This window comes from Lates calcarifer, linkage group LG5 (assembly GCF_001640805.2).
Source record: "Lates calcarifer isolate ASB-BC8 linkage group LG5, TLL_Latcal_v3, whole genome shotgun sequence".
NCBI classification, from domain to species: Eukaryota; Metazoa; Chordata; class Actinopteri; family Centropomidae; genus Lates; species Lates calcarifer.
This window is the reverse complement of record NC_066837.1, coordinates 14,458,199-14,485,488: the sequence shown is the minus strand read 5'-3', so window position 1 is coordinate 14,485,488 and position 27,290 is coordinate 14,458,199. Positions and strand designations below refer to the sequence as shown.

At 42.5% G+C, this 27,290-nt stretch overlaps 2 protein-coding genes across 4 annotated transcripts in view; both read left to right on the top strand.

Annotated features, from left to right (window-relative positions):
* The window catches only part of cntf (ciliary neurotrophic factor), a 7,187-nt gene extending 2,228 nt beyond the window's left edge, over nt 1-4,959 (top strand). Inside the window, exons 2-3 of the mRNA XM_018695718.2 lie at nt 590-904; nt 996-4,959. Coding sequence (XP_018551234.1) covers nt 590-904; nt 996-1,172 — 492 coding nt within the window. The 3' untranslated portion in view covers nt 1,173-4,959. The remainder of the gene's footprint in view (nt 1-589; nt 905-995) is intronic.
* LOC127138945 (uncharacterized) lies at nt 1,201-27,290 on the top strand. Of its 3 annotated transcripts, XM_051070628.1 has the most exons (10): nt 1,201-1,218; nt 6,690-6,803; nt 8,886-8,979; nt 9,923-12,728; nt 20,584-20,678; nt 20,962-21,043; nt 21,771-22,140; nt 23,165-23,239; nt 25,221-26,380; nt 26,971-27,290. In XM_051070628.1, the coding sequence occupies exons 4-10, from the start codon at nt 12,634-12,636 to the stop codon at nt 27,278-27,280; spliced, it is 2,187 nt and encodes a 728-aa protein (XP_050926585.1). In that variant the 5' UTR covers nt 1,201-1,218; nt 6,690-6,803; nt 8,886-8,979; nt 9,923-12,633; the 3' UTR covers nt 27,281-27,290. The 3 variants fall into 3 exon arrangements, with proteins under 3 accessions (XP_050926585.1, XP_050926586.1, XP_050926584.1); XM_051070629.1 differs by having other exon boundaries at nt 8,886-12,728; nt 26,974-27,290; XM_051070627.1 differs by lacking the exon at nt 1,201-1,218 and having other exon boundaries at nt 6,695-6,803; nt 8,872-12,728.

Below are 27,290 nucleotides of genomic sequence, written 5' to 3'. Positions count from 1 at the left end.
GAGCATTTGAACGTGTGAGATTTGGAGTTCTGAGAGTCCAGACTCTGGTTGTTAGTGGTGAATCTGTTAGTGTGTGGTGTGCTGTGTTGGTCTTCTCTCTGCACATCACACACCATAAGACATACCACATTTTTTCTTCCAGTGTTGCATGGTATTGCATGTGTTGCTCCTCCTTTCCCCCCTTGCTTCAGTTATTTTAAGGAGCTAATTTTAACCTTTAACTTGTTGACTTTATAAAAACCTTAATGGAATCAGGCTGAGCACAAATTCCTCCTCAAAAGAAAACCTTTTATTCTGATGGGTAGCCTTTATTTTATTCCTACAGTGTGACTGTGAATGAGCCTGAACAAATTCCTATCACATTAGGAGAAAATCCCTTTTGCTCCATAGACAATGATCTTCAATATTGTGCCAAATTGCTGTCAAAGGTGACGTCAGTGTGGTTAGTGCTTAACAGAAAGCATTCTTCACCCCCCCCATGCACTTCACTTTCCAACTCCTCCTCTTCCTTTTCAACACAAATTCTTTCCCAAATCTGACTTCTGTTCTCAATTTCCACCCTCTTTGTTTTCCCTCTGTCCTGTTCAAGAGAACGAAGGAGAGTTTCACTGCAGAAGTTACGGTGGCTGACGGTCGTCTGGTGTCCGTCCCTCCTCCTTCCTCCCAGCTGGACACCAGGGACAAGCTCTGGCGCCTCCACTCGGCTCTGCTACAGTGCCGCAGCTTGCTGGAGAGGGCCATTGCCAAGGAGGAAGAGGAGCTCGGGGGCGGGATGAAGGGCGACTACGAGACTCAGAGGAGGATGGTGAAGGAGAGGCTCTCGCTCCTCTTAATCAACACAGGAGAACTCCTCAAAGCTGTGGATGGCACGGCGGTCCTGACGCCCGATTTGGAGGGACTGGAGGTAAGGTGCACGTCATCTGAGGTGTTGCTGTAATGGTGAAAAGTTTTGGATGCTAATTAAGGCCCCTCCCCCCCCTTTTTTTTACTGGCAGTTAGACGGTCCGACCATTCTGTTCGAGCTGAAGCTTTGGGTTTACCGCATCTTCAAAGAGGTGGACTACTGGACCAAGACAGCCATCACCACCTTGCAAAGTCTGCCCATGGTGATAGCCAAGGAGCGGGCGGTGACCACGCGGCGAGCCAGGAGCACGAGAAGCACCCGGAGATGAGAGGGAGAGTGTGTGGAGTGTGTGTGGGCGAGAGAGGAAACATAAGGTTAGAAATGGAGGGAGAGGTAAGAGGGTGAAAGGGGGGGGTGTAAAAGAAGATAAGAGTGGAGCAAAGACTTCAGAGAGACCCAGATCCCCACTGACACAGGGAGATGAGTGGGTTGGGTTATTTTTAGGGCATGAAACCCCCTATACACAAACAGAGTTCTCAAACAGATACACTAACCATGTTTATCACAACAACAACTGTTGGAGCAAGTTTATTTCATGCGTGACAGAGTCTAATACATCTATATATTTATTGTTTGCATTGTAAGAAGATACAGAGTTTCTTTCTTTCTTTCTTTCTTATTTTGGTGTCGGAATCAAAACACAATTAACATTAATTCCAACAACCTAACTCACGTTTATGGGTTTCCTGGTGCATGCATTAACTCCTTTTGATTCAGCTAAGGTTATTATTTAAGATGCACTGCCAGGAAGAGGAAGCTGTCAACGAGGGGCACATTTTGATGAAAATGAGAACATTTGAATTCAGACCATCACCATGTGATGTGTGTAGTTTTGAATACTGTGCTTCAAATCATTCCATATAGATTATCAGCTGGGGATGTTCAGTGTATGAAGGAAAGAAAATGTAACGGCACCCTCTAGTGTTTACATGTTGCTATTGCGTAGATTAATTCTTCTTTTCTTTCTTGATTTTCCCCAGTAACGCTACTTATACTGTGTTTTTGTTGTGTTTTTCCTTTAGGGCACTTTATTAGCAATGAAACTAAGTAAAAACTGGGTTTAAGGAGCAGCAAGTGCGGTGCATCAATAGTCCAAACTCGTGGGCAAATGCATGAGCACGTAAACAGGGAATGTAAATAGTAAAAGTCTGCAAACTCAAGTGAAAATTATAATGAAAAGACTTTGCGATACAGTCAGACGAGAAGTCAGGATTTGTGTCTGTTATGTGATCCAGCCACTGGGCAATTGTAGCTTTCACTGCAACAATCAACATTTACTGCAGCTGATAAGTTAACCTGTAGTAGATTTGTTTAAATTTTGATCACGTAAATGAACCAAAAGTGACCATCACATGCCACTCTGTCAGTCTGACTCGGGCTGCGGTTCTAATTAAATTGGCGTCAGCCATAGACTCAGATTGTCTTTAATGATGCATGAAGCGTCAGGGCAAGAAAAAGAGAAGATACTGTGAATGGGACTGATTCCTCTGTAGACAGTCAGTAAGCTCGATGATGGGCACAGAGCAGACAAAGGTGTTGATGGAAGAGACAAGGGGACCACAGATTTTGTTACATCTTGTTACATGTTGTAGGTTGATAAACTGATGGTAGGTGCACTGGGAGAATAAATAAACCAGTGTTTAAACTGTTTTCAGGCTTCTGAAAACTGGATGTTGTTGCTGGAAAGAAACATAAAATGTATTCAGTAGTTTGATCTGAATCACCATCATTAATTTCCAGATTAAATTTCAGAAAATAAGAGCTACTGTACATGTGCAAAAGTCATCCACTCCATCTGTTATGAATGCACAAATGAAGAATGAAAATACATCAAAATATATAACGATGTGTTGGAGTGCAGTACTTTTTAATGTGATATACTATAAATGCAATATTACATGTGTTGCATTTGCTGTTCTGTGTATGGATTGGGGGATGTATTATGTTCTTTTTCATCTACTCTGATGATGACTATCTGCTGGACTACACAGCACATAAACCTTCTTTTTTTTCTTTGTTTCCAAAAGGATTTTCCGGCTCTGTTCTCTGTTATGAGTTGGTTGATTTGCTGGCCTGGTTGGCCCCAGATCAAGAACAGTCAAAGACAGGGGCCAAATTTGACCAAAAATAACACTGGGTTGGAAAAAAAAAGTATGCATATGTTGCTACAGGTGCTCCAGGAGAAGAGGAAGTCCAGTTTGAAATTAGTTCAAAGGCTTATCAAAGACAAAAACAACTGTTTATAATAATGCGTAGGAATAGGATGTAGCAGCATTTTACTGTGGAGAGTTATAATGGTGGCAATTTTTTTCTGTCATGCATCGGTCTCATTGAAATGAGTGAGACTGTGTGCCGTTGATGCAGCGCTATTGTTGGTCTGGAGCCTGAACATTAGCTTTATGGGACAACTGGGTAGTTACTGGTTCCAACTGATTCAGATTATAGCTCTCTGTTCTTCTGTTTTCCTGCAGATTGTGAAAAGCAGAACTGTTTTTACATTCCTGGCAAACAAAATGCTTGTTTTTTTAAGCATGCTATTGATTGATTGTTTCCCTCTTTTTTTAAACTTGTGCGTCTTTACAAATGTAGTTTGTTACACCACAAAGTGCCCTCTCTTTTGACCTCTGGTGTAGAGAGAGAGAGGGAGAGCTAGCTATAGACAAATGGCTCACAGCACAAAGAGAGGATTAGGTTGCCGTCACATCTGTCTATAAGCAGCGATCATACAGTAGGAAACAGCCAGACCCATCCGAGAGAATGTATGATTAACCCTCTTTATGCCTGATGGTCGAGTGAATGTATTGATTTACTTATGAATTGTTTCAGTGTCATTTTGCCGTTTTATCTTAGGAGTTTGTGGTCAAGCGGCGATAATCCCTGTCCTGCAAATGTGGCGTTATCTGCGTGATGACTGATACACTTTTGGCCCCTTGGTAAAATGTTCACACAAGAGAGACCAAGACACTGAAGCTAGATTTAATCTGTGGGCTGAAAAATTTGTTTTGTATTTCCTTTTATCACAGAGTCCTGCAGCGTCTCAAAATAAGTCTTTCAAGCTTTTATAGTTTGAGACATGGACAGCAGTGCTCACTTGATATCTGGGATACAAGACAGGGCAGTGTTGTATGGTTGAATTATTATCATTTATTACCCTTCCCACAGCCCAAGTTGACATATTTCAGGTGCTTGTTTTGTTCAACAAATGGTTAAAATTGCAAAAAATATTCAGTTTATTCTTGTTAACGACAAAATACAGCCTATTGTCATAATTGAGAAGCAAGCAGTTGATCATAAACATTATCAGTTCGTTTACTGCATTTCAGTTTATTGCAAGTTTACTTCAACATGCTGCTAACCTGTTGTGTTCTCTAAGTCCAGTCATTTTTTTAGAAATACAAAAGTATCTTGTGTAGCTTGTAGATGTCTTTCTACTGAGTCAAAAACCTGCTGCTTCAAAATATTCTCTGTGATCTAAGTGCAGCGCTCTGAGCTTTGTTCCTTACTCTCTCACTCATGAATGGCTGCACACTTAAAACGCAAAATTGTCATATGTAAGAACACTGTAATCTTGAGTTTGGCTTTTACTGGCAATGTTTGATTCCAGCTTGAGCCACGGAGAAGAAAATGTTACAGAGACGTTGAGTTAAAATGCTGAGTAAACCATTTGGACCGTCTTTAGACATAACGTCAATGTGTAAAAATTGGCAGAGCATTTACACATTACACATTATTTTATGTCTTAAAAGGGGAAAAACAACTTGCATTGACAGCATTGACTAGCTTATTGAATATGATGCACGACTAATACGTCAACAAGGACCTGCTGTTTTATTTTTTCATTTAAGGTCAAAGTGATTACGTTAAAACATGTTAAGTGTGGTTTAAATCACAGAGAGAGCGTTGGTTGGTGCATTGTAAATATTAAATCAAAGTAATGTACAGTCTTTTATGTTTTTCTGGAACTTTGGTATGGTATAAAAACTTATTTATTATTGATTGGATTCCTGAGGGTGTATGAGTGGGTTGAAATAAATTGATCTTGGCTATACTTTGAATCGCCTCATGTATCTGTGTGACTTAAAAACAGATTGGCGCACAAATGTTGGTGATGCCCAGTGTGTGTGTGTGTGTGTGTGTGTGTGTGTGTGTGTGTGTGTGTGCAAAAATGTATGTGAGGAAAAAATGTGTGTTATTTCACATTTTGAGTTTGTATATTAGCAGTGAGATTGTGTGTGTGTGTGTTTATGTGCAACTGTAAGAAAAGGCAGGATGTGTGTTTGAACGAAAGGGGCGGGGTGTGTGTTTAAAAGGGTGTGTGTGTGTACGTGCGTGTATGCATGTGTTTGTTTATAAGTGTTTATGTATATGTGCGTGTGTGTGTGTGCATCCTTTCATTTGTGTGTGTGGTTGTTAGGGAAGGAGTGGCAGCCAGGATGCCTGTGGAAGAGGGGGGGAGGTGTGTGTGTGTGTGTGTGTGTGTGTGTGTGTGTGTGTGTACTGTATGTGTGTGTGTGTGTGTGAGAGAGAGAGAGAGTGTGCAGCGAGTGAGAGAGAAAATATGCGTGTGTGTGTTACAGGGATAGAGAAAGACTGCGAGAGAAAATGGGTGTGTGTGTGTGTGTGTGTGTGTCTGTGTGTTTGTGTGTCTCTGTGTATGCTTGTGCGCATGTGTCCGCGTGTGTGCTTGCGCATTGGTGTGCTTGTGGGTGTATGTGTGTCTGAGAGAGACAGAGAGATGAAAAAAGAGAAGGGGAGAGAGGGCAGGAAAGAGAGAGAGAGTGTGTGTCTGTCTGTGTGTGTGTTTGAGAGAGACAGACAGAGAGAGAGAGACAGAGAGAGGGAGGGAGGGGAGAGAGAGCAAGCAGGAGACAGAATGTGTTTGTGTGTGTGTAAATGTGAATGTTTGTGCAGGCGTGTGTGTGTGTGTGTGTGTGTGTATATGAGTGAGTGAGAGAAGCAAAGCAAGAGAGGGAATGTGTGTGTATTAATGTGTGCATATGTGTGTGTGTGCGTGTCTGTGTGTGTTAGAGTGAGAGAGTGAATGAGTGAGCAAGGAAGAGAGAGAGAGAGGACATGTACTGTGTGTGTGTGTGTGTGTGTGTGTGTGAGTGAGAGAGAGAGAGAGAGAGTGGGGGATGGGGTGTATGAGATGTGTGCATGTGTGTGAGTGTGTGAGAGGAAAGAGGGAATGTGTGTGTGCGGCTGTGTGTGTGCCTGCGTAGGAGGGAATGTGCGTGTACTTGTGTGTGTTTGTGTGACTGTGTGTGTGTCTGACAGAGATAGAGGGGGAGGGGTGTGTGTGCGGGGAGAGCTAGGAGCAAGCTCTGCAAATGGTGTGTGTGTGTGTGACTGTGTGTGTGTATGTGTGTGTGTTACAGCAGCACAATATGTGCCTGTGCTGAATGAAAGGGAAATGAATGTGGTGTGTGTCTGTGTGTGTGTGTTGTGGAAGAGTGTGTGTGTCCTTTATTGGGACTGTGTGTGTGTATGTGTTGTGTGTAGTTTGTGAGGACTGTATAATTGTGTGTTGCTGTACTGCACGTGCATGTGAATGTTTGTCTTCAGTAAGGATTGTGTAGCTGTGTGTGCATATGTGTGTGCGTGAACACACACACACACACACACATGCACATATTGGGGGTATTGGTGCGGGTGATGAAGTGTTCATGATAGTGTGCACACGCAAACAGAGCAGAATTACAATTAAACCAAACTCATTCACCAGCTCCCAGATCTCCATACATTTTCTCTCACATCCTTCTTCTTCTGTCTTATCTCCGCTCAGCATCATCTCTCAGCTTCTTGATGACTGTTACATCCTCCTGTGTGTATCGGGGCCTGGACTATTCTGCGCTGGTCGTCGAGTGGCTCCGGATCTCCATCATTATCTGTAAATATGGTGTGTGTCATTTAAAGTTTTGTTTATAGGAAGTTTTAGAGTCAGTCTGGTGAAAAATATTCACCAAGGCTACAGCAGGGGTCGACTGGGTGTTTGCTGCCGGTTCACAGGTGTAGCTGATGTTAGCTTTCATGCCCTAGGAAGAAGCACATCAGTTATATACTCTAATTGACAGATGTGTAGTGATTGGATATTGTCAGTCAAGCTAGGCTACAATCAAAGCCAGGGCCTACTACACCAGATAAAATAATCATCTCAACACTCCACAGAAGAACAATGGTTGATGAAAACAGGGAGTTTTAAAAGAATAGTCAGAGAAATGTGCATGTATCTTACCCTGGATGGGGTCAATAAGTCAAAGCAGCACGGGCCAAGATACCCTGCAAATAACCAACCGTTTATATGTCATGATAACATATTAATTGACATTGTCAGTATTTAGTAAAAACTGTTCATGTGGATCAGAAATGTCTTCAAGGACACGACAAATAGCCCAAGGTTTTGACCTGGCCTCCAAACTCCCCAAACTCCCCAGACCCCAATCTGATCGAGCATCTGTGGGACCTGCCTAATATTGTGTAGGTCCCCAAAACAGCTCTGACCTGTCAGGGTATGGACACAGGACCTCTGAGAGTGTCCTGTGGTTTCTTTAGGTCATGTGGGTCGCAGGATGGGGCCTCTGTGAATCTGGCTTGTTCTGTTGCATCCCAAAGATGCTTCAACACCTTAGGCTCTTTATCGTGTTCCTTGAGATACTTCTGGGCAGGCTTGGTGGCGTAGTAGGTTTGTCATCCTGCTGGAGGAGACCCTTGTTGTCATGGTGTGGTGTTATGTGTCACAGTAACATCCAGATGAATGAAGGACCTGTGATTTCCCAGCAGAACATTGTATTGTAACAAGATGATCAATGTTACTCACTTCACCTGTCAGTGGTTTTAATGTTGTGGCTGATCTAAGTATAGTTAGCTCAGCTGCCCACCCCCACCCTGTTAGTGCTAAGACTCATATTCGATATAACTGCAGTGTATAAAAGCTTCACTCACTCAATTCTACATCAAACACGATCACAAAAAGAGACAATTCACACCTATTTGATTTCTTTTCTCTAAAAAAATATTACAAGCATAACATCGTGATGCATTTTCCACCCAAAGCCAAACAGTTTCCACTGCTGTCACCCTGAAACTCTAGCGCATGTCAGAGTGATCACCATAGCTTTGATCACAGAGTCTGACAAATGTTTGCATGATTCAATAAACAGCCATAAACACGCTGTAACAGTGTGAGCCGTCTAATACCTTTAAACAGGTCTTTTATTCCTCACTATGTGAAGAAAATATCCACCGACCTCCCAGCAACTTTGCACCATGTAAAATCTGTGGTTCTGACCAGATCGCTGGAGCTAACAGCTAATTATGCTTCTGAGCAACTGGAGATTCTTCTTGGATAATGACATTTTTGCACATTTCTTTTGTGATTCATGTAGTTAAGCACAAAACAACTTCTCATCTCTCAGTCATTCTGATTTGTTTGCTATCCTTCAATCACTTGGAAACCATCAATAGTCAAGCTCCAAATACGCTGGATCCAAAAGATAATGCAATTCAGATAGCATTTCATCAGTCCTCTCTGCTCCAGATTATTTCAGGTAAATTTCTTTACCCTAACTCCACACCTCTGATAAGTTTATTATACCTCATTTTAGCATTTTCCTGCAACCCAAAGTACGCGAAGCTGCTGGTTCTGGAGGTATGGAAGTCCTGGATAAATATTGGTAGTGATAAGAAGCCAAACAAAGCATGAGCAAATTCATAATAAAACACTTTGTTTTAACATCGGGGGGACAGTACTTGATATTCATCCAAAACTGACCCAGAATCCAAAATGACCTGATTCTACCTGCTGAATGTGTTGTCAGATTTCATCGTCCACTCTCCATTAGCAGTTATTGCAGCAAGGTTTTGTTTCATACAGAGACTTTTCTGTAAGTTTTTTTTAAAATAATGTTTTCTAACACACTTGCTCAACTTTTGTACTGATGATTCATGGGAACTTCATGCCATCCAAGGCTTGTATTTGCAGGTTCTCCCCCTCTCCAGTGGGTGTCCTTCAGTTTTGGACTCCAGTGTTGGATTTCCAAATCATCCAGCGTGGAGACCACTCTGGAGATAACAAGGTCAACTGAACGATTAAACGTAATCAACAAAACATCAGTTTGTATGTGTGCAGAGCGTGTCTGCCACTGATCTGTGGTGGCACCAGGTGAACTGCAGTGGGTCATGGTTTACCCTCAGATTAATTGGCCTGGGAGGCATCAGTCCAAATACATAAACTGTATACTGTACTGTATATTTGGGACGAGGAATATGTGACACAGTTGCCTAATCGTGCATCATTGCATGTGTACAGAGACTAGTTTTAATAGCTGTTGATGGCTTGGGAGTTTGGAGTTTGGAGAAACAGCAAATTGCATTTTATATACCTGACTAGGCTGAATTGATTCTTCAGTAGCTGTTTTAAGACCTAATAATGTTCCAGATCTAATGGCTTAGACTGAGCCTGCAGAATGTAGTCTAGCTGTATGGCAACTTGCAACATGCTGTTGATGTCAAATAGGGACAGATATGAGACCTCAATACTTTGGAGTACAGACTGAAATGTGTCTGCATTTATAGCATCAAGTATTGTAACTAGTACCAGGTGTCAAAAACATACCTTGCTAATTCTTTATTTACAGAGGGCATACACGGTATATTGTATGATCACATTACACACTGATGCAGGTTTTTTGTATTTTATTAAATGAAAAAGGCTTTTGTAGAAAAGTAAGGTACAGAAAACAATAATTAAAAAACAATAATTCATGACACCTAGTTCTCTCTTAGTCCCTGTATTACTTTAAATGTTCCTTAAAAGTTCGTTTGAACTTGACCTACACATGCCCACCACCTGAACTGTGAACAGTGTAAGTCCATCTGTCCATCCAACGATTTGGTCCAAAGCAAACTTGTCATGAAATTTTGATATTTATGATGATAGATATTTATGATGGCACCCAGATGATGATTGTTGGTGACACCCTGACCTTTGACCTGACCTTTTCCTTGTGCTTCTGTCAGGTAAAAACCGACGGCACGATGTTTAGGACCCCCATGGCCACCAGAGGGTCCCCAAGGGCACTTGCAATTTTCCATAAGATTACTTGAAACTGTTTTCAAGGGTAATCGAACAAAGATGTAGCTGTGGTTGCGATTTTAAAAGACAAACAAACAAATGAAAGTTGTTAATCTGTTTAAGGTAAATGTCTGTGTCCACATCAAAGCAACATATGTGAGAAGAAGTAATGGTGCTTAATGTATCATATAAGAAAAGCCCAGCAAATACAACGAAAGGTGGATGGGAAAACAAACAGGTAAAAACCAAAACAAATAAGTGTTAACTTGTTGACAACAGGATGTGAAACCAGAAGAGTTGGCTCATTTGAATCAGCCAACTAAATACAGGTCTGAGTTCAGCTTCAAATTGCCAATTCCACATCTTCACTCACTAAAAATATAACCTGGCAACAGAAACAGCTCATATGATCTGATCGCAGAACACAGGGAACATAAAGAAAACTTAAGTAAGACGAGACATGACATGACTATTGATCTCAACATGTAACATCCTTACATGTTGTCTCTTCTCTCCTTTCTGTTTACTTTCTCACACATTATTAATGGCCCTTTCAGAGGTTTGATGGAGGAGTTTGACTGGTGTACAGTATATTTACAGTATGTGTGTTGGGCTGCCATTGAGAAATATATATAATAATATATAATATGGCAAAGGTGCTCTCTGGTGTAGTTTTTGAAGGCTGTTAAGTTGCACCAGTCTAAAATATCCATAGAAAATATTAATAGGATGCAAGAAACTCAGCAAACATGTTTGTTCCTGGGACTAAAACCTGTCAAAATAAATTCAGGGTTTTTTTTTGTCAGTTCTTGTATTAATTGCTTTTGGTGGAGTGCTGCATGGTCAGGGAAGACAATTTTTTGGGATGTGTTAGTTTGACACAATAAGCTAATGACACTAACAGGTATAATTACTACTGAATGCAATGCTAAAACCTTGATAATTGGGATACACAGCAATAACCCTAAGGGCCAAATAAATGGACAAATAATATGACAATCAACACACATGCTCTTGGAATATTTTTCTGACGCCAAGTACTGCTGCTTGGTGTTTAGATTATGGATTTTACACAGTAATTTGCTATTTTCTCAAGCAGTTTTTCAATTAAAATAATAGATGTGAGTCAACAAGAAGCAGATATTCAGATATTCTGAAGCCTTGTATCAAATATGATTTTATATTTCTGTGATGGAGCTCGTGAACATGTGAACAAATTATTTTGTTATTGAAATTTGTGCTTCCTTCCTCAGGATCACAGTGCTTGCAGTAGGTTGGTTTTTTGATATCATTATTGTGGGCATGTAACACTAGTGTATTGTCAATTACCCACTGATTTTCCTTTGTACAACTTGTAGTCCAGAAATCATGGGGGCTTGCAGCGTAAAATGTGTGTAAATTAGAGGAAAGAAAGTGGCTAATCAGTGTTAGTAATCTGTTCTCCTCCGTGATTACCATCTCAGTACACAATGTAATGTAGCCTGTACTATATGCCATGTGTGTTTCCAGCACAAATCTTATTTTTTCAAATTTTTGAAAACCTAACTCATGTTTTCCACACACATTAATTCACAACAAGGATAACAAAGAATAAACAAAAAAAATAAAACAATTAACTAATAGTATTAACATATGACTGTTAAAACAGTTGTGTACAAAAGAAAAATAACAAAAATGCATATGATTAAAATATAGATATGATTAGTAAAACAATTTTTTATGAGATTTTGATGGATGCTATTGTCGTAGACAATGTAGTGCAACGGTGTAACACTTTTTGTTTTCAAAAAGCAGATTTATCCTGATTAATGAAATCCCCATTTGATTGTATGTGACTCCAGCTGCAGCGGAGTGGTTTCTCATAACTAAGGCAGATTGTTTTATGTACTCCTCTGGAGGTGGGGTAAACTAAATATTACCAAGGTTAGTGTTGTAAAACTCTGAATGACAGCAGTTCTCACCATTGCAGAAATGTTTTAACCTAAAATATAGTTTTCTTTTATATTGATCACATTTAGGATTTTGGCAAAAATCGACAGATTCTTTTACAACTTAAACGTTGCCTAAACGCAGTCTAAGACAATCCACAGAGTATATCAATGAATCACGTATTGATGTACACATTGGCTCTTGCGTTAACCTGTTGACAGGATAACAAGATGTGTATGAGTTTGTAAACAAAACTAGAAAATGTTTCCCAACATACCTAAATGTTCTTCTGTTTGAAAGTCAAACTTCACCTGAATGCCTCTTTTCGCCACTGTCTTATTTTAATAATTTCTTCTCTCAGTTAGCGGGCTAATCACTGTTCTTAGAAACGGTCTACTTTTTTCATCTGCTCGGTGGGCGAGTCCATTCATCTGCAGGGGTGGCTACTATCATCATATTTATCAAAACTGACCCGCAGTTCGATGTTTTGGGCTCATTCAAACGCGATGTGTTGAAATACAACCTTCGCCCGGTTTTGGTCGATGGAGAGGATACGATAGGCCACAGCGCGGGGTGTTTTATCGCCCTCCGCGCTCTGCGCACCCCTCCGCTGCGGCGCGGTGGAAGCGGCTGGAATAACCTTGGTGTGAGCCAGTTGAGCGGTTGGAGAGAAGAGCGAGAGGCTGAACGGTGCGGCGGCGGAACATCAGCGATCGCTGGCGTGAACATGGCGGAGACCGTACGCTCGCTCTTCGACTACCGGGACCCACACAGCCTGGACAGCGACGGAGAAGGCGTCAAACCGGCACCGCCACTGCGGGGGTGAGGGAGTCAATTAACCACGAACATATACAAATTGTGAAGAACTGTGTCATGGTAGTGTTTTGCTCTCCAATGACAGCCAGACTCGGGGTGGGTGTGTGCGCGCGTGTATGTGTGAGGGTGTTTTTGATGGAGCTAAAGTTGTAAACATACGTTAATTGTCAAGTTTGTCAGTGAGTAAAAGTCCAGGTGAAAGAAATTACGCAAGAAAGTCGCTTGTTTTGTCTCGTGCTAGCTTGTTTTTTTGTAAACGTTAATTCCACCTTACAAAGCAGCAGCTCCAAAGAGGTGTGTGCGCGCGCGTCAGTGTGCATGTGCGCGCGTGTGTGTATGTGTCTGACACTGAATTCACCTATTGAACGTGTGTTTTTTGAGTGACAGGGTGAATGAAATTTAACAAATGCTGTAACAAAAACGTGTCATGATACCCTGAATTAACACTTTTTTCAGGTAAAGCCGAAAAGCTGGAGTTTAATGACAACGTGTTGTGTGTTAAACTGTAAATAACAAAACTTTTCAAGAACACAACTAATAATGTAACTGATCAGTTTCACAAAGTTATAAAAAAAATGTTGGATTTAATGTACTGTCAGAGCTTCCCTCTGTGTGTGTGTGTGTGTGAGAGAGAGACTCGGTAAGTGCATGCTCGCGCCTGTGTGTAATGTGCGCGTGCGTGCGTGTGTGGTTGTGTGAGAGAAAGGCACACACACAGGGAGAGGGAGAGAGCGTGAGAGGGAAAGGAGCAGCTCTGTGTGTGTGTATGTGTGTGTGAGAGAGAGAGGGAGGGAGGGGGAGTGGTGTGTGTGTGTGTGTGTGTGTGTGTGTGTGTGTGTGTGTGGAGGGGGGTGGTGGGGAGTGGTGTGTAACTGTGTGTGTGTTCCTGCATGTGTGTGTGTGTGTGTGTGTGTGTGCCAGAGCAGAGGAAGGAGGAGGGAGTGTGTGTGTGTGAGAGAGAGAGTAAGGGATGGGAGGGGGAGAGAGTGTGTGCGTGACAGAGACAGACACTGAGTGTGTGTGTGTGTGTGTGTGAGTGAGTGAGTGAGATGGGGAAAGGGAGGGGGAGCATAGTGTGTAAGGAGTGTGTGACAAAGAGAACAGGAGTGTGTGTGTATGTGCGTGTAGTATTGAGTGAGTGAGTGAGTGAACAAGTGAGTGTGTGTGTGAGTTTGTGTGTGGTTGAGAGAATGAGAAAGAGTGTGTGTGTCTGTGTGTTGGGAAGACAGGGTGTGTTTGAGAGCAGGGAAAATGTGTTTTTAAATGTGTTTTTCAGAGAGTGTGTGTCTGCACACATCCATGCCTGTTATTGTGTTTGTGTGAGTGTGTGTGAGAGAAAAAGAGAAACTAATAGTGTGTGTGGTGGAAAAAAAGAGTGGAGGAATAAAGGTGTGTTTACTGTGTGGCAGAAGAGAGAGGGAGAGAGAGAAAAGGATTGTGTGAGACTGTGAAGGACATGTGTGTGTGTGTGTGTGTGTACGTGAGAAGGAGCATATAAAAGTGTGTGTTTGTGTGTATATATGTGTGTGTGTGAGAGAGACAGAGATAGAGGGGAAGTGTGTTAGAGGCACAGGGAAGGGGAGGGGAGAGTGTGTTTGTGCATACGTGTGTGTTGGGAGAGTGGGGGAGGGAATGTGAGTGTTTGTTTGTGTGTGTGTGTGAGTGAGTGAGAGAGAGAGAGAGAGAGGAGAGAGAGAGAGAGGAGAGAGAGGGATGGGAGGTGTGTGTCTGTGTGTGAGCATGAAGGATTGTGTTTATGTGTAACCAAGTGGTGTGTGGGTTTCAGTGTATTGTATTTTTTGAAAGGATAATAATAATAAGTATGATTGGTAAAGAGAGGAGAGTGTGTGTGATGTTTTGGATTCTGTTAATTGTGTATGTCTGTGTGTGTGTGTGTGTGTGTGTGTGTGTTTTAAAAGTAAAGAAATTATTTCTTGGGGTGTGTGAGAGAGAGATGGTGCTGAAGGAAACAATATGCAGAAAGTGGTGAGGTAAAGAGTGTGTGTCTGTCTTTAAGAAACTGAGAGATGCATGTGTGTGTTTGTGACGAACAGGGATGGGGAGGTTGTGTGTGTTTGCGTGTGTATAACAGAGTATGTATGTGTCTCAGAGAGAAGATGGAGGGTGTGTGTTGCAGAGAGAGAGAGAGAGAGAGAGTGTGTATGTGTTTAAGACAGAGTGAGAGAGGAAAAGAGAAGGGAGGGTGTGTGACAGAGGGTGAGGATGTGTGTGTGTGTGTGTGTGTGTGTGCGTGCGCCTTCACTTGCGTGTGTGCAAGCTTTTGAAACAGGAGGGGAGGGTGTGTGTGTGTGTGTGTGTCTTGGAAACTGAAAAAGAAGGCTTGGTAGCTAGTGCATATGCTGTGTGTGTCTTTGTGTGTGTCTTTTCTGTGTTTGTGTATTTGTTCTGGAAGGAGAGGTGTGTGTATGTCTGTCTGTTTCAGAGTGTGTGCATGTGTGTGTGTGTATGAGTGTGTGTGTTTGTTCTGCAGTCAGTAAGAGAGGGAGGGGTGTGTGTCAAGGGGGAGACAGACACAAGGTTTGTGTGTGTGTGTGTGTGTGTGTATGTGTGTGTGAATCTGTGTATGTGTGGTTGTGTGTGTGTCTCCTAGACAAGGGCAGTGTGTTTGTGTGTGTGTCATACAGAGGGAAGGAGAGAGTGTTTATGCATCTACTTTGTTTATGAAAGAGGAAAGGACAGTGTGTGTGTGTGTGTGTGTGTGTGCGCGCGTGCAAGTGTGTGTACAAGTGTGTGTGCACGCATGCTCAAAGGAAAAGTATGTTTGTGTGTATGTGCACACTGTGTGTGGGTGGTATGGTATATGTGAGGGGGGTGGGGGTGGTGGTGTGTGTTTGTATCTGTTTTATTATTGAGGATTGTGTGTGTGTGTGTGTGTGTGTTGGAGAGAAAGAGGGAGAACGTTCTGCATGAAGGACAGAGTGTACGTGAGGCTTATTGAGTGAGTTTGTACATGTGTGTGCCGTGTGTGTGTGTGTTTGTGTGTGCGATTGTGTTTGTGTGTAATCCAGACGTATGTGGAGTGAGTGAGCAGCAGAAACAGTTGCGTGACAGGAGGTTGTGTGTTTGTATCCGCAAGCACATGTAATATTTGTTTGTCTGTGGCTGAGAAAGAATAATGTGCTTGATGGAACATGTGTGTCTGTCTGTGTGTGTGTGTGAGAGATACAGAGGAGGAGAGAATATACTGTAGCAGATATGCATGAGTCTTAGAATCTGCAATGTGCAGATTGTGCGTGCTTGCCTTTGTGTGTGTGTCAGAGAGGGAAAAAGTGTGTGTGTCAGAGATGGAACATGAGACTGTGGGTTTGGTTATTTGAGAGAGAGAGGGAGAGAGAAACTGAGCACAGGGGAAAGAGAGAAAGAGAGAGAGAGTGTGTGTGTGCGCTTGAGTGAGCTTTCCTATGTGTGTGTGCGCATGTGAGCTTTAGAGAGGGGGGGGGGTGTGTGCGTGCATGTGAGCTTGGCTAGAGAGAGGATATTTGTGTGTACTGTGTCTGTGTGTGAGTGTGTGTGTGAGAGTGTGTTTGCGTGCCTGTAAGCCTGAGAGGGAGGGGTGTGTGTGTGTTTGCGTGCCTGTGTGTATGTGAGTGTGTGTTTGTGCATGCATGTGGGCCAGAGAGGGGGAGGGGTGTGTTTGTGTGTGTGTGTGTGTGTGTGTGTGCGCGCACATGTGGACTCTGTGAGCTGTGTGTGTGTGTGTGTGTGTGTGTGTGTCTGTATGTGTGCTCACGCATATGTGGGTCTTGAGTATGGAGTTGTTTGTGTATTTGTGCATGCATGTGGGTTGGCGGGAGGGGGCTGTGTGTGTGCAAGTGTGTGTGTTTTAGTTGGAGTGAAGAAGAGGAGAGAAATGTGCAGAGGGAGAGAAGAATGAGAGAATCGATTGAGAGGGTGAGACAGGAATGGAGGGAGATATTGAGGGGTCAAGGAGTGGAGGTGAGACAGATTTTGGTCGGCGAGAAAGTTCCCAGAAAACTCATCGAACCAGAACTGAAAACACACACAGACACACACACACACTCAGAAGAAACCCAAAATAATCTGACAAAATATAAACTCTGAGGAAAACGTGTGTGTTTTTCTGGGAAAAGCTGGGTGACCTGTTGGGATCAAGTGTAGCTCAGGCCTGTCTGTGTGGGTAATGTATGTAAGTGTGAACAACTGTTGCAGCATTGTTGTACAACTGGCTTTGTTATTGTATTTTCCTATGTGGCTTGTCACTGGAAAAGTAACACAATTTAAGTTTTTGTGTTACACAATTGACAACTTTAATCTGAAGTAACTCATGAAAGTGGAAGATGACAAACAAGCTTGATTTGACCTCAAGATCCTCTTTTTTGGAGGGAGGGGGGTTTACAGAGATTTCAGCCACTTTTTACGTCTTAATCAGCAGTTGTCGTCATGTTAAGATATTCTTATTAATGTCTTTGTTTGACAAAATAATGTGACCTCAAGATCATTTTTTGGGGGTGGGGGGCTACAGAGTTTTCCATGTTTTAATCGGCAGTTGTTGGCACATTACCTGTAAGTTGTGGTTGAAAGTCAAGTATGTTCACTCTAGGTAAAATATACCTACAACTTCAATGATAAATATAAGGAGAGATTACCACCTCTCTGACAGTATTATCTTTGTAAAGGTAAAATTTATGGCTGAACTGTTGTATTGGATTACATTAGATTTCATAGGTGTTCCTAAAAAAGTGGCCCCTGAGTGTATGTGCAGCATATTCATCGTGTTGTGTTGCTGAGGGATCTTATCAATGCATTATCTTGACTGTTGAGCTGTGTGTCATGTGGTTTTTACAGTGTTGTGATAACTTCCGATTTAGAGGCAGATTGTTTGATCTGCGTCTTATTTGTGTTGTCAGTGATTTTTTTCCCCTCTTGCTCTTATTTAAACACAATTTTCAATGGTAAATTGTTTGATTTCTGAGTATATTTTTCAAAGCTGAGGTTTTTTGTGGTTTCGCTGGTTGTTGCAGAGAAAAAAAAAGCTTCTCATGAGGAAAAGAAAAATCTGTACATATGTGAGCACAAATGCAGGTGCACACTCTTCCTGCACACACACTCTCTTTAAACACACACAGACATGCGTGCACAGTATCACAAGTCCAGATGGGAGTGGAGTGGATCAATACAAAGACAGTGGGTCTGGTTGATATCTCTGCTGAATGAGTATCTCTCCCTCCCTCTGTTCTCTCTCTCTCTCTGCCTTTTTCTCTCTCTTGCTCCTATTTTTCTCTCTGTCTGTTTCTGCTGCTTCACTTTTTTCTCTCCTTTTTTCCTTTCCTCCTCTCCTCCTCTGTTTTTTTCTCTCTCTCTTTCTCTCTCTTGTCTGCATGCACACTAACAGACACTAACACAGACAGTAATGAACACTTCAAAATCCAAAGCACGATCTTCCTATGGCCTAGTTTTAAGAGCCTCCAATGTCATGCGAGTAAAAAATAGACTGACGGAAAACAATATTGAGATCTGTGGTAACCAGAACTATAGCCCCAGAAATCGGCAGAGGCGTGGATCAGTGGCATGGATTTAGTCTGAAGAAGATAATCTGGCTCGGCCGTTCTGGGCTCACACAGGTGGCTGCGTTTGAGCTCTCTGGGGTATAATGGCACACTCCTTAGTGGCGATCCAGGGGTCAGAACAGTCGAGTATTAACAATAAGGTATATCCCAGATTGGTACTGTGATCATAACTGTTTACATAATCGTCATATACAGCTGGATGCAAATTGAGTTGTCCGTTGAACCTGCCCTCCAACCACCTCAAAATGATGAATAAAGAATACCTGACCAGCCGAGAAGTAGGTGAACCACAAGTATACCATTTAATCGCTACTTTCTCGGCTTCCATCAAATCCTTTTTTAGAACTGTAGCTGGCTCATTGTACTTTTTCTCAATCTGGCTGGTAATGGTCTTCCATAAAGGCATGGTGTGTTTGGGTTCCACAAACTCCATGAGTGTTTGAAAGCTCCACAAAAAGATAATTGGGCTGATTTTCTCCTCCTGATCAAAGTCATTAAAGGTCAGATTATATGCTGGTTCTAAAGATTATGTTGCTGGATTTTCCTGTATTGTGAGGTGTGTTCAGAGTGATTTTACCTGCCCCAATCTGCTCTGAAGACAGTCTAGGCCCCCATGATAAATATTAAACATGTTCAATATTTACGATCAGAAATCCTGTTGTGAGGGGGGAACACCGAGGACAGCTGAGCACGCGCTCTGTGGATCGTCACATGGAACAGAACGAGCCAATCAGTCAATCTGTCGTCATTTGTCGTCATGTGTGTGGTCTCTCACATTTTCTAAATTGGTTAAGATTTAAAAAATCTTTTAGTGTGTGCCAAACTTAGGAGGAAACATATCGTCTGAAGTCACCAAAGCAGTAATTTGTTCCTGTTGTTTGCTGTCTCATGAGCGTTCAGGTTCAACAACAAATCCAGTCATTTTTCGTTGTTGCTCCGTTCGGCCTTGTTGTTGCTGAAGCTCAACATTTTTGTGACAGTGTTGTAAGTGATTCCTCATCGTGCTGGTAGAACTGTGGAAATCTGGCTTCATGATGCAGAATGTTAAACTCTTAGCTTCTTTTTATTGCTGACATCTGTTCCAGTCTTTAGCGAAGTAGTAGCACACGGGCAGAAATAGCACCATAAGCATTAGTTCTGTGTTTCTATGAAGTAAAACATAAATCTCCTCCGACCCCCACCCAAATAAAAATTAGTCAAATAGAAATTAGTCAGTTCTTAAAAAAAAAAGATGTTGACTATGCTAATCATTTTGACTCATCGACTAATTGTGCACACTCCTAGTGCTTGCAAATTAGAAGTTTGATTTGCTTTATTTAAGTCATAATATAATGTACATTCCTGTTTTAATCAAAGAAATTGACTAACCACTTCATTATCCTGTTCCTCAGTTGTTGAGATTTATATCTAAGGCTCCATATTGAATCTCAGTACTTTAATGGTACCAACAAAAATATGTCTGTAGAAAACTGGTTCTTGGACAGCATGTTAACATTTGAGAAAATGTAAAAATATTTTTTGTAGTAAGACATGTTCATATTTCTCTAGGTAAGGATTTGAAAAAAAAAAAAAAAATGTTTTCAGCATCTTCTCAGCACCAGTGTCAAAAATTCAAATGATACCCAGTTCCATAGTTTTCATTTTTGTATATATTTTGTTCTTGTGGTTCAGTCTGTGTACAGTAAAATAATTACTTACATTTTATTAAAGGTTAAGGGTTAACACTGCACTGCAAAGATTCTCTTACGATGGTCCATAGGGAACAATTTTCCCATTCAAATATGAACAGTTGACAGCACAATGAAATAAATGTGAATAGGTTGAAATGCAAGAGAGGTTATACTTTTAATTACTGGGGGGCGTTTTAACCTCTAAATGAAAACTTCTCAGGCATTTTATGAACATTCAAGTGTACATTTGTGAGGAGTTCTCTTTTAATTTCTGAACGTGATGTGTGCTGAGGAAAATAGATTCAGAATCATTATGTTGAAGAATCTCTTTGCAGGGTTCAGACTGAAACGAATTCCCTCCAGGTCGATCAGTGAAGAATGTGTAAAATCTAAAACCATGCACTTGATTTTATCACACTGCAGTCACACACACTAAAGAGCAGTCTAAATTATCTTTGTGTTGTTGCTGTTGTTTTTATTTTTGGTGTTTGCTAATATGGGAGGGCTAAACACAGTTTGTATTGATCCATTAGGTGGCCATCAGCTTATTGATCACTCTCTGACCTGATTGATGTGAAGTTTGCCCAGTAGGCCGATTGATTAAATGATAATTGCGTGTGTGTCTGTGTGTGTTCTCTGCAGGCGCGGCTGTGGAAGGAAAAGGAAGGGGACACCCGTGAAAGTCTTTGTTACACACACCGAGGAGGAGAGCGTGCCTGAACACAGTTTCAACCCAGGTGTGTGTTTGTGTGCAGCATGCCATATTCTTACCGCCATCAACAATGTGTGTGTGTGTGTCTGTGTGTGATTGGTGTGGGGGTGGAGCATGTGCAAGTGACTGTGACCTACTTCTGTGCATGTGTGTATATGTGTGTGTGTGCTCGCCTATGTATGTGCTGCAATGTGCACCTGTGTGTGTGCTCCAGGAGATGGGGTGATGACCTTTGTGTGTGCTCGTGTGTGTGTGTCCCTGCATACTTGTGTGTAATCCTTTTATACTGACTGTTCCTGTGCTCTCAGGTGATCGTAAGGAGGCAGCAGAGAATAAACGGCCCACACTGGATGGGCCTTTCTACAACACAGAGCCTGTGCCTCACAACTGGTGAGTGAACGGTTGTGTGTGTGTTTTTTTTATTGCTGTAAATATTTCACACAGAGATCAGCGTGTATGCAGGCTACTAAAGGGTTAAACCGTCAGTGGAGGCCTGACTAAAGGCCACTTCTTTTGCTCTACTTTTAGATTTAGAAAAGGAAAAGAATGAATGGTTGCCGATCTTAACCCAGCACTCAAGGATAGCTTTTTTTTTTTCTGAGAGCAGCACAGTGATTTATACAAGAGATGTCACAAGAATGCAGTTGACTAGTAGACTAGGATGAAAAATCAGCAGCACTCTGTGGACCAGGATTGAGAATCGTTGCCTTGAAGCACTGGCATGAGCTCGTTTGTAGTGTTTGCTTTATATACTCATTCAGGTGCAGTAGATCCCTACAGCAAAAAAAGAATGGCATCCTGTGGCTATAGAGGAATGTAAATACAAAGAGAAAACATTACAGTCACAAAAAATTACCTTCACAGTTTCCCAGAGGCCACACAGAAAAGCAGATTTACATTTGAGAGGCTGGAAGCAGTAAATGTATATTAAGGTATTTTGCCTAATAAATTATTAAGACTAATTATTAATTATTTAATTATAAAAAAATAACTTTCTGTCAATCATCTAAGCGTTATAGCACAATCCAGATGGGAATAGAATAGAAATAGACCAAAAGCACGTGTGGTCTGATGAAGGTAGTGAGAACTTTACCTTCAATCCTTTTTCGCCTCCCAGTGGTCCATCGGAGCAGGCTCACGACAAAGCCTCCTCTGGATCCAAGACCAGCTCCTGCTCAGCCTCCACACCAGCTCCAGCTCCAGCCGCTTCCTCAGCCCCGACCCCGACACCTGTCCCCGCTCCTGCCCCGGCCACAGCCACTTCAGCTCAGGCCCCGTCTCTGACGCCAGCGTCCACGGCTCCGGCAGCTCCGACCGCCTCTGCTCCAGCCCCAACGGCCAGCTCCTTCCCTCCCTCCCCCAACTGCCGCATCCGGGAGGTCCACTGTGGCAGCCAGGTGCGGCTGGTCGTCATCGCCATCCGAGACATCACCAAGGGGGAGGAGATCACCGTGGACTACAGTCTGACAGAGTGGGGAGAGAATCTGGTCAGTGCCTGGAGAAACATGCAATAAAACAACACATATACACTTTAAAATCCTTGATACTACAATTTTCTAGTTTAATTTGCCTTTTTTTTGCCATTTTTAACATGACTTAAATTTTACCTCAACTCTAAACTCAATTTCTGATCTGAAACCAACCGCTTCAGTAATGTCAAGGTGAGAAAATGATCTCACTCTTTGAGTTTTCTTCATCTGTCCTCGGCTTCTTGGTCCTCATAAGTGTAAAAATACACGGCATATCTCTGATGACTTCAGATAGGCAACCATATGTGTATTCACACACTGTTGATCAGCCTCACACATTCACTGTCTGTCACACACACACACACACACACACACACACACACACACACACACACACACACACACACGTTCACACCACCTACTGTGCACACATTCATGCTACACACACACACAGCTAAGCAAGGCATGGGGTTACCATGGTGATGGCTGAGCTCCAGCTCTCTCTCTCTCTCCCTCTCTCTCTCTCTCTCTCTTTACCTATAGTGCTTTAGCAACAGTAACCATGGTTATTGCATGACATCTGTTCCTTTAATGGATCTCATTAGATTGGATCAATTTACTCAACAAAATGATGATACCAGAATCCATTTAAGGAAATTAAATTGACAAAACTGAGAAATTGACATCAGACGTTTAAATGGGACACAAGGTTGCTTGCAGTTCCTTCAAAGAAATATTTGAATATGTTAAATTTTGCTGCTATGAAGTCTAAATTTTATATTGCTGTTATTGGCTGATTGATTAGTTCCGTTCTTCCAGCCTGATTGATAACCCCAGTGTGTGAAAGCCTATGTCTTTTTGCTTCTTTTGTTGCGGCTTGTTAGTGGGAGCTTTGGAGTCCTAATCAACCTCCGTGCTTACGCCTGACTGTGGAGGGGTGTCCTCCTGCTCTCTGAGTGACGGATTAGGCTGATTGTGATGGTTGCGAACATTAATGAGCAGCGTGCCGGCTGTTTTAATGTGACTGCTCTATGTCCCACAGGGCTTCCGTGGTACTGTGTCTCCAGCACAACACGACTGTAACTCTGACACTGAGAATAACAACAATATCAAAAAGGTGAGAGAAAATCATTGTCTGTTTCCTAAAAGCAATTTCATTATCATTAATTGCAATTTAGTTACTAGTTACATTACTAAGCTGGAAGTTGTCTTTATTATTTTCTTTATTATTCTATAAATAGCGAGCACTTATTATCAAACTAATTATGAATATCATTTAAAGCGGCTGCAATCAATGTTATTATGATTACAGTGTATCAAATTACAATGTGTAATGTGAGAATTATCATCTGAATCTGCAGCTCCCTTCAGCTTTACTGTTTTTCTTCTCAATAACTTGTTTTTGGCTGCAGCAGGCAGCTGTTTTCAGTGAAAAAACAATAAAAACCCATTGTACTCTACCTGCCTAGTGTTGTATTAAGCAGCTAAGGGGCCAGATATTTCCCTCAGGAATTATTAAGAATATAGGCTTTAGATTCATCTGGTGGCCAGAAACACGATTCCAAATAAATGACAATATTGGATATGTAAACAGGCAACTGCTAACAAGTTTGCCATATTGCTGGCAAATGTAGAACTTAAAATGGGTTAATGATGTGATCACAACTTAGTACCACTGCTCCCAAAGTGGCCAAAAAAATCAGTTACTTATACAGATTTGAGACAGTTTTCCCCAAAATTCAACCTCACAAATGTGGTATCTTTAAAAATTTAAAAAGCTGCACAGTATAAGTTCGTACTGACTCTTCCACCACAAAACTATGAAGAAATTAAGGGCAAAAATCAGACAAAAGATCCACACATTGTGCTAATAGTTCCCAGTGATTTTAATTAAGCAAGGTTTCAATCTCCTAGAGATCTTTTGTCTTTTGTGAAGATCGCTTGTAGATTGAGATACTGCTTAATTAAAATTACTGGGAACTATTTGCAGTGTTGTAGATCTTTTGTCTGATTTTTTTGCCTTTAGTTTGATTTTTGATCCAGCACCTGTGAAAGTTTTTTGATGTGCTTTACTCTTTGTTACTGAAGAAATTAAGTATTTTTTTCTCTATTAAAAAAAACCTGATCAATCAATAACTGACAGAACCTTCGTTGAATGAGAGACTTTTATTTTGAAATCACACAGTATATACATGCATCACATCTGATACTTAATTCTGCTCTATATATCATTCCCCACAACATGTATGTAGTAAAAAGGAGCACTGACCCTGTACAATCAACAGCAGATGTTGCTGAAGCGGTTGTGATGTGCTCCTGTGCCTGCAGGATGCCACCTGTCTGTATGTAGGTGGACAACACTAATGTTGGACTCAACACAGCCATTACATTTTCCTCCCCCTCCTCTGGATAACTGATTATGTGTGTTAATGACATTGAGTTTAACTCCTTTAAAGTAAAACAGCACAAGTACATTAACCTGCTTATGCTCAGTGTCTCTCTACCTCCTATCACACACTAAATGTTGTGCCACTGATGGTCACCTTTTGCTTATTGCTTTGAAATTTAACGACTCTCTAGACTGTGAATCTAATCAGACTGACAAAAGTTAAACACCCTCATGCAATAAAGTCAGCAGTGATATTAATTATAATAAACTATCTTATAAACTCACTTATAATGCAGAAAACAGAGTAATGAAATGCAAGTTAAGAAAGAAAATAACTAAAAAACATTTGTTAAGTCATTGGTGTTCATACTGGGGGGCATAGAGCTGTTGCAGGGTTGGGGTGGGGGGTGCCAGAGGTGACCAGGGGAAAAATGTGCAGCACATCTCAAGTGGAATTAATCTGATTCTTGAAAGAACAAAAACGAAACAATACATAATGACACATAAATATCCAAATCTAAATCTAAAATCCAAAAACCTTTTGATTTCCGAAACAGGGAATGAGAGAAGTAGTTTGAGAGCCACCTCATTAAGTAAAATAACTGAATTTTCCTACACTTCAACACACATTTTGTTTTTTAAATCATTGTATTAATACTGTAAAATATGAATGTAGGACAGCAGATGATGCTCCTTTTTTTTCTTCCAGGAGGATGAGCCCCTCTCTCTGACAGCCCAGCAGCAGCGGCAACAACAGCAGCAGCAGCAACATCAGCAGCAGGAGTATGTCACCCCATCTTGGTCCCTCTCCCCCTCCTCCTCCCCCATCTCCCACTCTGATGCCAGTGACTCAGACGGTGGGGATGAGGACAACACCAGCCCCCGTGGGCGTGCGCTACGCCGCCGCAAGAAACGTCGCGGCACTCCTTCAAAGAAAAAGACCCCCCATCGGATCCCACCCGGGCGGCCGTCGCCGGTCTCCCCCGCCGGCATTCCCCATCACAACCGTCCACTCCCGCCTTCGTCTCATGCTCCAGCACAGTCCTCCCCTCCCTGCTCATCTTCCTCCTCTTCAGCTAAGCCTGTGTTCAAAGCTCCGGCTCCGCTGGGTTCCAACGCCACGAACGTCAACTCAAGTGTCCCCAGAGGAGGAGTTTCCATAGACTCCATGCGCCAAACCTGCGAGTACTGTGGGCGCCACTTCCGCTCCCTGGGACGCCACTTAGACAAACACCACGCCCACCAGCCAGAAGTGTGCTCCGCCCTGGTTGAGCGCTACACACAGATGCCCCGCCTGCACGCACAGAACACAAACCCTGCCACGGCTCACACACACTCTCAGCAGCACTCGAGGTCGTCGCAGGTCGCAGGGCAGGGCCGCAGTTCAGATCTTCCGCAGAGCGGCGTCCAGGATCTCTCCATGTCTCCACCCACTCTCACGGCAGCCAACCAATCCCCTTCCTCCTCTGGAAGGAACTCCACCCCGCCTGTGCTGACTCCTCCACGAGGTCAGAACACCGGAGTTCCCGTGTCGGTCTTAAAAAGGAGCCCGCCCCCCGTGGCTGTGACGCACTCCAGGAAGGGAGCGATGAGGAGGTTTAAAAGAGACAGACAGGAGGCGGAGGAAGATGAGGAGGATGAAGATGAAGAAGATGTGGAGGTTGTGGAGGTGAAGAGGCCCAAAGAGGAGGAGGATGTAGAGGTGGTGTGTCCACAGTCCTTCAGCAGCAAGTCGGCCAAAGAGATGGAGCCACCAAAAGAGGAGGAAGATGAGGAGGATGAGGAAGAAGAGGAAGAGGAGGAGGAGAATGGAGTGATGGAGGTGGAAGATGAAAGTGGGGCAGAGGATAAGGAGAAGGACTTACTGAGGTAACTTGAGGTCTACGTCTGCTTTGTGTGTAACGTAGAGCAGGTGTTGAGTCAATTTTACTCAACACAAATGATTAATTTGTACCCTGCAATTACTTAATTTCCTCTCTTGATTGCATGTCTATTAACAGTTGCTGCATAAAATATATTTGAGAGGTGGCATTTACTCTAGATTGTTTATTTCCTGACAAATATCAAGGTTTATTTTTGACCAGCAAACTGCTGAAACAAAGTGGCATCAGAATGGTTTGGGGAAGACAAAGTGCTGACAAAGAGAATTAGTGTGCAAACTTAACACTTCGGAAATCCTAGTGACATTTTTCTCTGTTGTCTCACATTTTATTGACAAAACAGTTATCTGAGAAAACATTTGGTATATCCATCAGTCATGAAAGTAATTGTTACTTGCAGCTCTAGAACCTAATTTGTGCACACAAACAATCTTAAAGTTCACCTGTGATACCTGCCTAGCTCTGTAGTAACGTGCCAGCTGACATTAAATGTTAGATTGTAGGATAATCTAACAACTCATTAACTGAAACTTTTAAATGAATAAATAAACTAATAGCTCACTGTCTCTGTATTTTCAGTAGTTCAGGGCGTCACCACATGCTGCCCCTGCTCTCGTCCTTGTCCTCCCTGGTTCTGTACCTTCGTCGGCTGCAGCACTCGGCCTTCCTGTCCCTGTCTCGACAGCTGCAGTCTGCCGAGGCCTGGCGCCTTCTCTGCCACTCCAGCCTGGCTCTTTTGATCCTGTACAACCGACGGCGTGAGTGTGAGGTCTCCAAGCTGTCCATCGCTGAGTATCGTGCTCGTGTCACTCCACAGTGCCCCTGTTCCTGTCCCGCCTGGTGCCCCTCCAGCTCTCACCCCACTGGAGGCCTCCCTGTCCCCCTTTGAGCGCCTGGTG

Coding starts and splice junctions, on each gene's coding strand:
- LOC127138945 (XM_051070628.1), top strand. CDS start 12,634: ATGGCGGAGACCGTACGCTCGCTCTTCGACTACCGGGACCCACACAGC. Junction 23,240..25,220: donor ATAACAACAATATCAAAAAG/GTGAGAGAAAAT, acceptor TTTTTCTTCCAG/GAGGATGAGCCCCTCTCTCT. Junction 26,381..26,970: donor AAGGAGAAGGACTTACTGAG/GTAACTTGAGGT, acceptor CTGTATTTTCAG/TAGTTCAGGGCGTCACCACA.